The 13126-nt window shown below is 39.1% G+C and overlaps 1 protein-coding gene across 2 annotated transcripts in view; it reads left to right on the forward strand.

The window, feature by feature from the left end:
* Positions 1-13126, forward strand: part of GRK3 (G protein-coupled receptor kinase 3) — a 222219-nt gene that overhangs the window by 127115 nt on the left and 81978 nt on the right. For both annotated transcript variants that reach the window (XM_075214446.1, XM_075214445.1), the window contains exon 3: positions 7883-7956. In XM_075214446.1, coding sequence (XP_075070547.1) covers positions 7883-7956 — 74 coding nt within the window. The remainder of the gene's footprint in view (positions 1-7882; positions 7957-13126) is intronic.

Genomic DNA, 13126 nt, shown 5'->3' on the forward strand with positions numbered 1-13126 from the left:
GTGCTGGTGGGTGATACTGCATTAATGGACAAATGATATGTTTTCTGCTCACCTATTTTGTTGCTCACAAAGGGAGTGTAATAGCAGGACTGCTTTTAAACAGTTACTTTTCCTTTATATGAGTGTTGGAGTTGATGGGATGGATAATAAAGTCGGCATGTCTGCCACTGATATATTACTGATGTAAACAAGCATGTTGTAAATCCAGCTGCATATGATACCTCTATATGTATTTTCATGATAATCTTCTTGCTTATCCACTTTGCCACATTCATCTTCTCTCCTCTCTCCCATGTTATTACAACCTTTCATTTCCTCTGATGCAAAACTGTGGCTGTATTTCTGGGAAGAAGTTTGAAGAAAATGTGCAAATGTATCAATAAACACACATTACCTCTCCTCTACTTAAACCTTCACCCACTGAGGGCTCCCAGGTCCAGAGCCCTATTTATAATCTGCTACGAGCGGTGTCTGTAGTTATACACATAACCATGGAACTATTAGTCCCTGTGCCTCTTGTAACATATACAGCTTACCATTCTCTGTAATCCTTCTTTATCCGTATGCTCAAGATTGTACGTTATATTTTTCCAAGCGGTTTATTTAAAATACAACAAATATATGGTTATAGTAGTGTCCAGTGATGAAGTCGTAATACCCTGTGAGTCTGCTGCATCTTATGTTTCGGTAGAAAAAAAATACCATGAAAACTATTTCAATGTTTTCCAGTGTACTGCTTGTGTGTTTTGCATGTTGTACTCTGCGGTTACTTTCGGCTTAGTAGTGTTTCATAAATAAGTGAGATGGAGCAAAAAGAACTGCGCCTGGATGCCTATTCTTGCTATCAAACTTTAAAAGGTTTCACTTGGTAGCTGTTGGCAAAAAAGTATTTGAAAGTTTTATATATCTTTTTATCTGCCTTAACATGGTTTAGATTCCGAAATCTGCCCGAAACGCGGGTTACAAGGACGTTTACCATAGTGATGAACTTGCGTATTGGAGCTAATATAATTTCTAATTATTTTTTCACGTTAAGTAAACTGTTTGGAAAAGGAAAGAGATGCAGCAGAAATAATAATAAATTAGTAAATTAAGCAATCTTTTCTACAAAACTGATCAGTGAGAAAGCTGCACATGGGGCTGATCAGAGTTGCATCATTTTCATTAGTGCTACGGCCACTGGTTGTTCTGAGCTTGATATTCTCTTATGATGCTATACAGAAAACCAGCGTTTGGCAGCAGGTGGCCTGCGGTCTGTCATATCTCCGTGTGTGCCCCCAGGTGGCTGCTTCCTATCTTATTAGAACAGGGGTAGCTGTGTCACATGACCACCTCTGCACAGTGCAGGGAGGTCAAGCTGTATACCCTGATGAGTGCACTGTGCTCTACCTGCTTCCTCTGTGTACTCTATTTGAAGGTAGGAGGGCTGCTCCTGAAGCCCTCTAGCTACTTCATGTTGCCCCTCACTGCATTAAACAATGTTGTGAAATATAAAAAAAATAAAGCATGTGGATTGGTATTTAAGGACCCTAGAGATGACCTACATGTTCAAAATATTGTTTAAACAAATGTAAATGATGTAAATCCCCTTATTCACTTGTTGATCAGGGGAGGATCTTCATCTTTTTAAATATTTAGCACTTTTACCTATAGCCAGTATTTTCTATGTGTATTTTTATATTCACATTTAACCTATTAATGTATACTGGTTTGAAAGTACTATTCAGAGAACAAATTAATGTTTTCCTTTTATTATAACTTTGTGTACAATAATTTCTGCTCCTATATTGAACCATTTAATGTAAGATGTGGGGATGTAGTAAAGTGATTGCTTGTGAAAGACCAGATCATTCTTAGATCCTGCATTGATGTTACCAGTCACATGATTAGACTGTGGGTAGACTCTGTTCTCAGATTGTCTGTTCAGGATACAAAGGTAAGAGAGTAAGAAGACTTTAAACATTGGTGTCCCTTGGGAAAGCCTCAGTAGTGTTACAATTGGGACATATATTGATAAATCTAATTGATGTGTGTGCCACGGAATTATTCTACTTGGCTTCAGTACATTTTCTCAGAAAGCCCTCTGTCACGTGCTTAATCAGAAAAAAAATGATCTTGTGCATCTTTGCCAAATAAACCCCAAGAGGGAAATTGTCATCAGAAAAGAACAAAATGCATTTTTGGTGCCATTTTTTTCTTCCAAAATGACTATCACAAATGCCTAAATGCTTTGGGGAAAAGTACTAAATCCCAAATAGGTTTTTAATTCTATTTTAATTTTTTAAATCTCAAAGACCATGATTTGAAAATAGCTGCTATTCTTTCCCTACCCATCTCTGTAACAATGTCCTATTACATGGGGGTTTTATTTGTGTTTTGAATAGTCTTATATTTTCCCCCTCAGAATCAGTGTTTTGTTTGTTTCTTTTTCAAACATGACATTTAAACACGGGAACACTCTTCAGAAAGGTTTTTGAGTTTAGAAGACACACGTCAGGCAATTTCTCAATTTACAAAACCTATTGCCTTAATTGGTATCTCAGAGAGACGTTTATAAGGAAGTGACGCTTGTATTGCTTGTTTACATCGGCATTTTTGAGCTGCGAGAATTTGTCATTCTATCTGGAACTGAGGTACACACTAATCAGAACCCCTGTATGTGTTCTTGGATCCTATCAGAAACCGGATAATGTCAACATAAGGACTCTTAACCACAGCTGTGCGTTAAATGCCTGTGACACTGCATGTCAATGCATTCACATTTGACGTGAGGTGACTAACTAGCACTTGCACATGCGAATGAGGTGAGTCGATGGAAGACACTCCGTGGACCCCTGTGCATTTGTAGGTGGTAGACACAAGTAAATGGAGCTGGCAGCATTGAAAAACTGCAGATGCGCCTTGACAGCTAGTGCAAATGCTAGTGGGTATGGTGTCATTGGAACCAATGGTTTCTATTTCACTTCCTGTTTACATGCTTTTACTAGAGTTAAAACCGCTAGTGAAATCGTATATCTTACCCGTGTACATTATTTGCTTAAACATGGACATATTTGAGAAATGTAGACACGGTGACAGATGAGTAACAAGTACTAACATTGGTGACTATTGCTGCATTATTTAGGCCTGCTGGACCGGCTTTCTGTTGCATGAAATTGCCCCAACCCTCACACTTATGTCCTGTAAGAGAATTGTGCAACTTATTTTAAAATAGCATCCAGTTGCCTTCTCTTTAACTAGCACATATTGTTGCTTCCTCTGCCTACCGACAAGTTTGATCTGAAAATAGAAAAGCGTAACATTCAGATGTTGATTTACAACAATAGTCTGTCTCGCTTTGTAAGAGGATGGCAAGAATGTTCCTTAGTAGCCCTATTTTTTGAAAAGCTTGGATTGCCCAATATCGTGTTATGTCATATACAATGCACCTAGGATGCAACTTTGGCACCATTTGGTGATTGTTAACCCATTTATCAATTACAAGTGCAACAAGGCAGGTTAAGTTTTTTTTTTTTCTATGAGTTTTAAAATAAAAAAGCCTATATATTGACTATTAACTGCCAAGACTAGAGAGGATTTTGTAGCTGAAACACTGCATTAATTAGAGAGAACCAATTACAAAATGTACATTAAATTTGCACATTCTGGGTTATTAATGCATGTGCTGTGCCACATTAGCTGTACTATCTCCACTGACCTATTTTATGGTCCCTGTTCTCTCCATCTTTCTGAAGGAAATTACAAGGATGTTCTAAAAAATGCAAACACTAAACAGCAGTGTATTGTTTGTGTATAATGGGCGTTGGTAACTGAGAAACAAAGGGGGTTCCCTTTTGTAGTCTAGTATTCTCCTGGAGTACAAGCGATTTGTTCCTCTGTCTTTATTTATTCAGAGGATGCTGTTCTTTACAGTTCAGTGTAAATTCACCCCAAAGAAAATGTGTTGATCACTCAATAACAGAATTTTGCTGTTCACCTTCCTGCTGCCAATTAGCTAAACAGAATCTGTGCATTCACTGTATCATAGTGTTGGATTGGTAAGTGTGTGTTAACGAATGCCCTGTCCTCAGGAATTGGAGTTTATGTGTCCTACTTTGTCAACTGTCACAAGTAAATTACTATTCTGTGGTCAAATAGTGGTCAAATGTATGTTTTTCTATGCTATGATTAACTCCATAGGACATAAATAGACACAAGTGAAATTTTCAAAACTGAACTGTGTGCAAAATATTCACCTCATTTGCTGTGGAATTTCACACTTTTCTCCATTTGAATTTAGCTATAAGTGTTCCTCCCATCACGTTTGTTCTGGCTAGAATTTAAATCCCATCGTACTGCAGAATTCGGTCGTTTTGGCGAATAGGAACTCGAAGAGCCAGAACTTAAACTCTGTTCCGCAGCAAAATCTGATTGACGTGATATTTCTCTGCAATGTCACTCATCTCCAGTTAGGACATTAGGCAGTCATGAAATAAGATGCAGATATCTTTGGCCCTGTCATCATAAATTGTGGGTAACATAACCGTGTTCTCCCCAGCACCTATTTCCCGGGTGCTCCACCCGGCTGTCTTTACTTGCCACCTGGCACTTGGAGTCCTATTATAATAGAATAAACCATTGTTTCTCTTATTAGAACAGGCACTATGTGAGCACTACAGCCTGCACTACAGCCTGCACTGCATGTTAGACCACCAGTATGACCAATCCTGTCAAGTGTCGGCAACACTGCACCCACCCGGCTACTTCTTAATGCCGCCCGGCTGGAAAGGTTTTCTGGGGAGAATGCTGTAACTTAAATTCAGGTTGTCAATGATTGAGACATTGTTGGTGACAATAAACACTATTTACAGTGTACAACTGTTTGATATTTGGCTAATAGATGTGATAGACTTTATTGTAACGATCCATCTGCATTTTTCTTGTCCAACATTTATTTAAAGGACAGCTCATAAAACAAGGTGGTAAATGCATGAAACTGAGACTTTCTGCCAGGTTTGGAAAGTGGAGATGTTACCTATAGCAACCAATCAGATTCTAGCTAACATTTTGTAGAATGAACTAAATAAATACAATCTGATTGGTTACTATAGGCGGCAACATTTCCACTTTTCAAACCCAACAGAAACGCTCAGACATATATATTTACCCCAAGGTGTCTTATAAAAAGAAGTTACATTAGAAATAACATATATGAAAGGTTACAGGTGATTTCCACTAATGAGACTCATGTCAGTCACAAAATGCAGCTCCGCTGAAGGCTAGGTTTGGAGTGGTGAATGTATTTTGCACATGGTGGAGTGCCAGGGGCAACACTGCAGATAAAGGAAAGGGACAGACACATACTCAAGTGATTATTATTTATGCCGGCACATAGGCTTTATTTAATGGCCAGTAGAGTACTTTGTAACCTAACTATGCTGAACAGAGAGCAAGTTTGGAAATCTGCCCCTATAATGTCCCGGAATAGAGGGGCTCAGCACTGCTGCTGTTCCATTCTATATAACCTCTTTGTATTTGTCCTGGGAAGCAAGTACAGATATAATACAGCAAGCTATGGGAAGCCATGACACTGATTTCTGAAGCCTTATGGTGAAATATGGTTTATTAGGAACAGCAGTAGTCAGGGAACAGTTGCCTAAATATAGTTATTGTGCAATGCTGTGTGACCTGATCATAGCACCATGCCACACTGTGTGTGTTTTTAGTGCTGGTGATTATCTGCAGAAATAGGAGTGATGTGCAACTGTTCTACTGGAATCTTCCCTCTATTTGCCAGCTCACCAATTCTATGTCTGCAATTAAATACAACAAACTAAATGTTTCAATTATATTTTGTGCTACTGTACAGTGGGGCGCCCATATTAATAAACAGTCCCTATGACATGATGATTGCACAGTTCATGAAAGTCAACGTTTGCTAATTCTGTTATTAGTGTCATCAGGGCTCTGCGTTCTTGGAAAATATACTCTGTCAGTAAACCTTTATAGTGGCAAAAAAAGTTTGTCCTAGAAAAGCTATGAAACATGGAGCCTTATACTTTACAGCATATATAGAACATGTTTATCGGCTGCAGCTATTAAGTGGCCGTCTGACCACATAAACATTTCTTTAAAATCAAATACATCAGAAAGCAGAAATAAATGGACCTACCTCATTAGCTGCTGCAACTTATTTCCCCCTGAAACCTAATCTACATACTCAGCAGATTCTTCTTAAACCAGGGAAATAAACCAACTTACAAGAAGCTTTAACGTTGTTTCCATTCCCTATATTCAGAACATTCAATGTGTCTGCAAACGCTACGTTATTTACTGTTACAATCGTATAACAGGCTGTAATAGAAGACTAACCTTGTTCCTGTAGGACTAAGGCTTGGTACACACTACAGAAAATGTCTCCTGATGCAATATCGTTAATGATCTTACAGACAACTGATCAGCAAACCAGTTCATGTGTAAACACTATACACAATTTACTTTCCGATCTGTGCTCTTTATCAGTCATAACCTTCATCATCATCACCATTTATTTATATAGCGCCACTAATTCCGCAGCGCTGTACAGAGAACTCATTCACATCAGTCCCTGCCCCATTGGAGCTTACAATCTAAACCCTGAAATACATACAGACAGACAGAGAGTGGGACTAGGGTCAATTGGATAGCAGCCAATTAACCTACCAGTATGTTTTTGGAGTGTGGGAGGAAACCGGAGCACCCGGAGGAAACCCACGCAAACACGGGAAGAACATACAAACTCCACACAGATAAGTCTATGGACGGGAATTGAACTCATGACCACAGTGCTGTAAGGCAGAAATGCTAACGACTACGCCACCTTTGGTTGAATAGATTGTGCAGCTGTAAATGTTATTCAGATCTGCCTACACTGCTGGTTGTGCGTGCATACATACTGTAGAATTTGCCTGACATCGTTCCATCGTTTACAGAGATCTTTAGTCCGTTTATAAAATCAAATCAAACGATATGATGTGCTTTGGACTGATAAAACATTCGTTGGAGCGTACACACTAATGCGATATCGGACGTAACGGTCATTTATGGTGTGATTGTCACGATAATTGGATGAACAACCTGTAGTGTGTACCCAGCTTTAATGGGAGCTTTAATCTGCTATTTTCTGGTCAGCAACATTTTATATACAATACGATCTGACCATTCACATATTTTCTTGCTGTCCAGCTCCCGTTCCACCTGAATTTCTCAACATACTCTTTCTGCCACTGTAATGGATGGGAATATCTCCCTTTTAATGGGAAAGCAATGCACAAATCATTCTTTATCTTGGTAGACTCATTTTGTGATATGGCAGCATGTGTGGTGCCACAATTAGAGCATGGACCAATTACAATCTAATCAAAATAAATCGGATTATAGGGTGCATGTTAGAAATTGTTGTGTGAAGTTAATGGTTATCAGTGAGTATGTCGTCCGCTTCTGACCTCGCTGACATCCCTGATTGTAAGCAGGAAGTGATTTGTCCGCTCAGCCCAAGTACCGAATAACCAGATATCCTCCAACTTGGCTTCCTACATACATGGCCAAATTCACCAGAGATCCTGTCACTTAGTTCTTGGACTGAGCAGCAGTATCAGCCTTTGTTTGTTCAGCTTTAAATAACTGTGGTTCTCTAAATGTCGTTCCAATAACATAGACATGTACCAACACTGGCTGAAAGGATTTGCAGGGATTTTTAGCTACAAGAATGGCTTTTATATAATGTATTAAAAGAAATGGAGGTTTCACTTAGAACCAGATTTACAATGCTGCACTCTCACTAACCGTTATTAGTGTCCGGGGATTGTGCGTTTGTGAGAGAACCTGTAGTTTCCCAATAACACCCTTCCATCTTTTTTTGTAGGTTTCCTGCTCTTCAAAGATTTTTGCATGAATGAAATTGATGAAGGTGTCCCACAGCTCAAGTTTTATGAAGAGGTGAGTGATCTAGTTCTTTCAGATATAGCAATGATGCAAACAAACGTACAATTTGTAAAGACCTTCGCAATGAGGGTTGCCTATGAGTTGGGCATGTATGATATGGTTTAGAGCTGTCACTTAGCTGTGAGGATACTTTAACTGCAATGCCTGCTAAATGCATACTTCGGAATACTGCAGTTTTATGATCACGCTGAATCTTTATTGTTGATTCTCAGTCACAAAGCTTAGACCTACTTATTGCTACTAACTAAATAGCCTGTTTGGATATTAAAGTCAATGTCCTATTTTCAGAAGAACATTTGAATAAAAAAAAAAAAAGTCTTCCGGTATATTTGTCTGCTAGCAGAGAAAATAATAAATACTTTAATCATTAACAAAAGAACATAGTGACTAAGCTAATAGATCAAAGTGGAGCCATAGATGTAACTTATCTAGATTTTTATAAGGCCTTTGACACAGATTGATAAATAACTTGGAATGCTTGGGAGTGGATTCGATGGTGATTGAGTGTATATGATATTGTTTGCAGGATAGTAGACAGAGTTGCAGTAAATGGAATATTTTCAGAAGAGTGGAGTACCCTATTCAGTGGAATAACCCAATTTTAACATTTATTGATGAAATTATTGCTCTTATTGAAGAGAGAGTCAACTTTCTACATGGTATGTAATAGAATGCACACACCAGGGGGTGAGCAAACTGTTTGATGACCTACATAGGTTAGAGGAAGTGTGACAATTACAGTTCAATTCCATAACATGCATATTCACGGACTTGGATTTCAAAAATCCATAGTGTTTATTGCAAAGGAATCTATTTCAGGTGACTTTAAAGTAGGCAGACAATGTAGCAAAGCAATAGGGAATGCCTGATTGTTACATAAGGGGAGCAGTTAGTAGCTGAAAGACATGTGATGCCAATATATAGGTCATGTGTTGGACCACACCTAGAATACGGTGTTCAGGTCTGGAGACCATAACACTGAAAGGATGTAAATGAGAGGTTAGGGCTAGCGAAATGTGCATGGTCTACGTAAAAACTTGGTAGTAACAGGTAAAGGGCTTCAATAGGTATAGGCCACAGCAGAGCGGGGTGGGTTCTATAATAGAAATGTTCAAATACATTGAGGGTTTTTTACAGGTGGGGAGCATTCTGCAGAGGAAGAGAAGGATTAGAACAAGAGGACATGCAATAAATTTGAGGAATAATTACTTAGGACAGGGAAGTATATAAATGGAATAGCGTTCCCACAGGATGGTGGGGGCTGCTATGATAGAGCTATTAAATTATGCTTGCGATAGACCTAAAACTATTCTAAATGTGGAAAAAAAATCTATAATATTAATATATATTATAAGAGGATCTGAGATTTTCAGATATAAAAATGGAAAGACTAGATGAGTGGTATTATTTTAATTTGCCATCAAATTGTGTGTTTCTATATTTAGGTCTGTTGTATAAAGAAAGGTAATCTGAATGTGCCTGCATAGATGGGTTGCATTGTAGAGAATACATATTTCTGTGTATTGTATAGGGGTATACAGCTGATGTGGGAATTCTTATAGTCCTGTAATAGGCTAAGACTAGGTACACACTGGAGATTTTTCAGCCAACTATTGGGCCAATCACCCGATAAATGACCGCGTGGCTACATATCGCGTTAGTGTGTATACTTACACGATGAACGTCAGTCGTTCCAAAGTTCCGATTGTAGTTTAATTTGGTCGTACTGTTTAATAATCTCTCTCCAATCACCTCTTCCGATCATGTAGTGTGTATGTACTCACGATCTCCATAGAGTATACAGAGTCATGGTCTTTTCAGTCGATGGCTGCAATGAACATGTCCTGGTTACTAAATGTTGAGAGTGCTGTAGATAGAGTAATTCAGTTGTTCGCTCTCAGACTGGATATTTAGTTTCAGAGTCACAGAAGCTAACAAAATTTGTTATGACATGTGGATAGCTTTAACAAGGCGCTTAAACAGTGTGACATGAATGAGTGACTATTGTGCTGTCATTCTCTAAACGACTATAGGACCAGATGAAGGGCACAGATCTGAAGGTAAATAATTGTGTACAGTGTGTATGCATGGATCACTCAACCGGTCGGACCTTCAGTCCTAGGTACAATGTTTTAGATAACTGATTGGTCGGAAAATTCTCCAGTGTGTACCTAACCTTAGACTCTCAAAGGGGTCACTTGGCCTTATTTTTATAAGCAGTGGCTGCATGCACACAAAAGCAGACGATGGAACAAGTGACACGTGGCAAAATCACCTTTGTGGTGTAGAAGCCGTCAGGAGCAACAAAGAAAATGTACAGCCCAGAAACAATCTGTTGCACTTTTATCCTTTGTTATGTGGTGCAGATAAAAAGGTCTCGCATTTGATCTGTATAAACAGCTACAATATGCCTGTACATGTACACGCTACTGAGTTCTCTTAGCAACCTGTGCTTGGGAAATCCCATGGTTACCAAGCAACTCGGAGCAACACAGGGCTATCCTCACACAGGCTATTATATTGCCGCAATAAGCAGCCTTTGGTGCATTACACAATGAACTAGGTCAGTTTGATTGCATTTGTTTTTGCAATATGTTGCCATGGAGCGCACAGTCTTCTGTTCTTTACTCTGCCTTGTTGTCGTTGGCTGCCAGCTAAGCATGAAAGGTGCTGGAGAATATTTCAGTCATTATCCCCCATCAGAGCAGTGCGGTTGATGCACAGATCCCTGTCAGCTTCTCTTGTAAATCGAATGGATGCCTTGAAAATGACTGTGATTATTCCCGTGAAGGGCTGGTGAACCAGTGTTGGCATTATGTAATAACTCTTATTGGAATAAAGAAAATTGCAAGCCTAGTTGTGTTGTATTAAAATATAATAAATGTTTAATACAGTAGAAATTATATGCTCTATATCTGTGGCCAAATATATGTTTGTGTAAGGATTCATTCACACGTATAGTAGTCTCTCCATTTAGGCTCTCTTGTACTCCTTGGGGGTCATAAACATTTCCACCAATATGCATAGGTTTTTGGAGCAAGAAGTAGTTTGTGGTGAAGTAGACATTTACCCTGGCCAATGGGAGAAGTCGGGCAGAGGAGGGTGTGTCTTGTGAAGTACGGAGCAGGCATACAAGGGCAAAAATTAGATTTCATATTTCTAAGAAAGGTTATTACAATTAAAGCTATTGAGATGGCACAATTTAGGGTTCTTCCTTGCATTTCACAAGGTGACACACACATTTTTACTCTGCAATAATACTTGCTTTTGCACAAACCTCAGTGCTAGCGGAGACCAGGTTTCCTCCTATACTTTTAATGGGATGCATTTTGCACCTTTTAATGGCTCATTTACACTTGTCGGCATTAATAAATGCATGAAAGTGCTCAGTACCCCCTGCTTCTCCTATGGTAATGCGGGCTACCACTTCATTGTATTGGTATAACGGCATCACTTGAAAGTGCATATAAAACGCATTAACAACTCCTCTAAAGCATGTCTTTGTTTTTTTAAAACAATTATCAATGCAGATCTGTGAGTCTACAGTTTCACTTCAGCGGAGAAGCACAAATTTAAGCACAGTTTTTTCAATGAGTTAATAATGCAGGAGCATATTTTAGATACTAATGTCATTCTAATCACACAAAAACATAATAAAAATGTATGTAAAGGTGCTTCATGACTGTGACTGACTTTACATAATAGAGAACAGGAATATAAGAGCACACTTTAGATACTAAAGACATACTAATCACAGTAATAAGCATTTGGCTAGTTGACTAGCCTCTGTGATAATATATAAAATAATATCTGAAGATGAAATTGCACAATTTTTTTCAAATTGTGAATGCTCATCCACCAGGACAAGGTGACCTCATTCACATGGTTACCAACAATAAACATTTATTTCTAAAAGGGTACATACCAACACCCTGTTACATCTGCCTGCGTGTTGTCCCACTCACGTCTGTTTTGCAAAGACTTCCCCAAAGAAGAGAAACTAGGTGTCCACCTTGAAGTTCACAACATTGTTAATGGAACATACAATAGGGATCAGTGATCCCTTTTTAAATGGGCATTATCTGCATACTACAACAGATGAAAAGCCATAAGTCATGGTTTGTTTTTTTGTGCTTATGGTACAGTTTATCATCATTGTAAGTGTGTACAAAATTTTATGAAAAGGTTCCCTCTATTGAGGGCTTTGTTAAATCTTTTTACAGTCTAGCGAACACAAAGCAGTAATGCATACTTGGCAATCTTTTTTTATTATTCCCTACCTCCCGGAGGGCATGTGAAGCAAAACTGCGTGGAGGGGTTGAGCAAGTTGCATCATTTTAGCCTGTCCCCTTACGCCATCACATTGCCACGAATGTGTCAATTTGTCTGGGGGGGGGGGGCTGGTAGGATGCATGGAGTCACAATGACGCAATTTGTGATGAATAGGGAAATGGAGAACCCCATCTCAACCATTTGTCTAGGAATTGGGCGGTAAGTGGAAAAATGACCTACTCTCCCGGGACACCTACTCGGAATTGGAGTTGGCAACCGTGCAGTAATGCCATGGAGCCCTGGCTTCAGGGGAAGTGTGCCGTCATATAGGTCCATCTGGGACAGATGTGTATATATAATATACTATACATAGCATTGCCTGTGTTTAAATCTTCAAGTTATTAAGTTAGCAATGAGTAGGATGTAACTGTCAACATTTTAAAAATAATTAACAACTTAAAAACTCTTCCAACACACCCATGAGGTGGCTGCCCAGTGTCATTGTTGTTTCTATATTAAATGTTATCCAAATCCATCCAGTAGAATGATTAGAACAGTCTCGCCGGGTCAAGGTTCTGTCCAGTGTACACCAACAGGAGGTCCGACTTTAACCCTAACACATGGCCAGGATCCAACTGGACCACTTTGCATTGGTTTCATCTCAGTCGGTGCAGGGAGTTCCGAATGCATAACCGGACAGTCAAATAAACTAAATCCATCCAGCTGAAGGCCCAGAACAGGCTCCTCATGTCATGATTCTGGCCAGTGTACACTAATGGGAGGTCCAACAGGAACCTCAACCCCCTTGTATGTCTTCTGGGATCCAATGTTATCAGCCTGTGAAATTGATATTTAAACATGACCTCTGTCTTTTCCAAAGCTTTCTGTGGCA

This window comes from Mixophyes fleayi, chromosome 1 (genome assembly GCF_038048845.1).
Source record: "Mixophyes fleayi isolate aMixFle1 chromosome 1, aMixFle1.hap1, whole genome shotgun sequence".
Lineage (NCBI taxonomy): Eukaryota > Metazoa > Chordata > Amphibia > Anura > Limnodynastidae > Mixophyes > Mixophyes fleayi.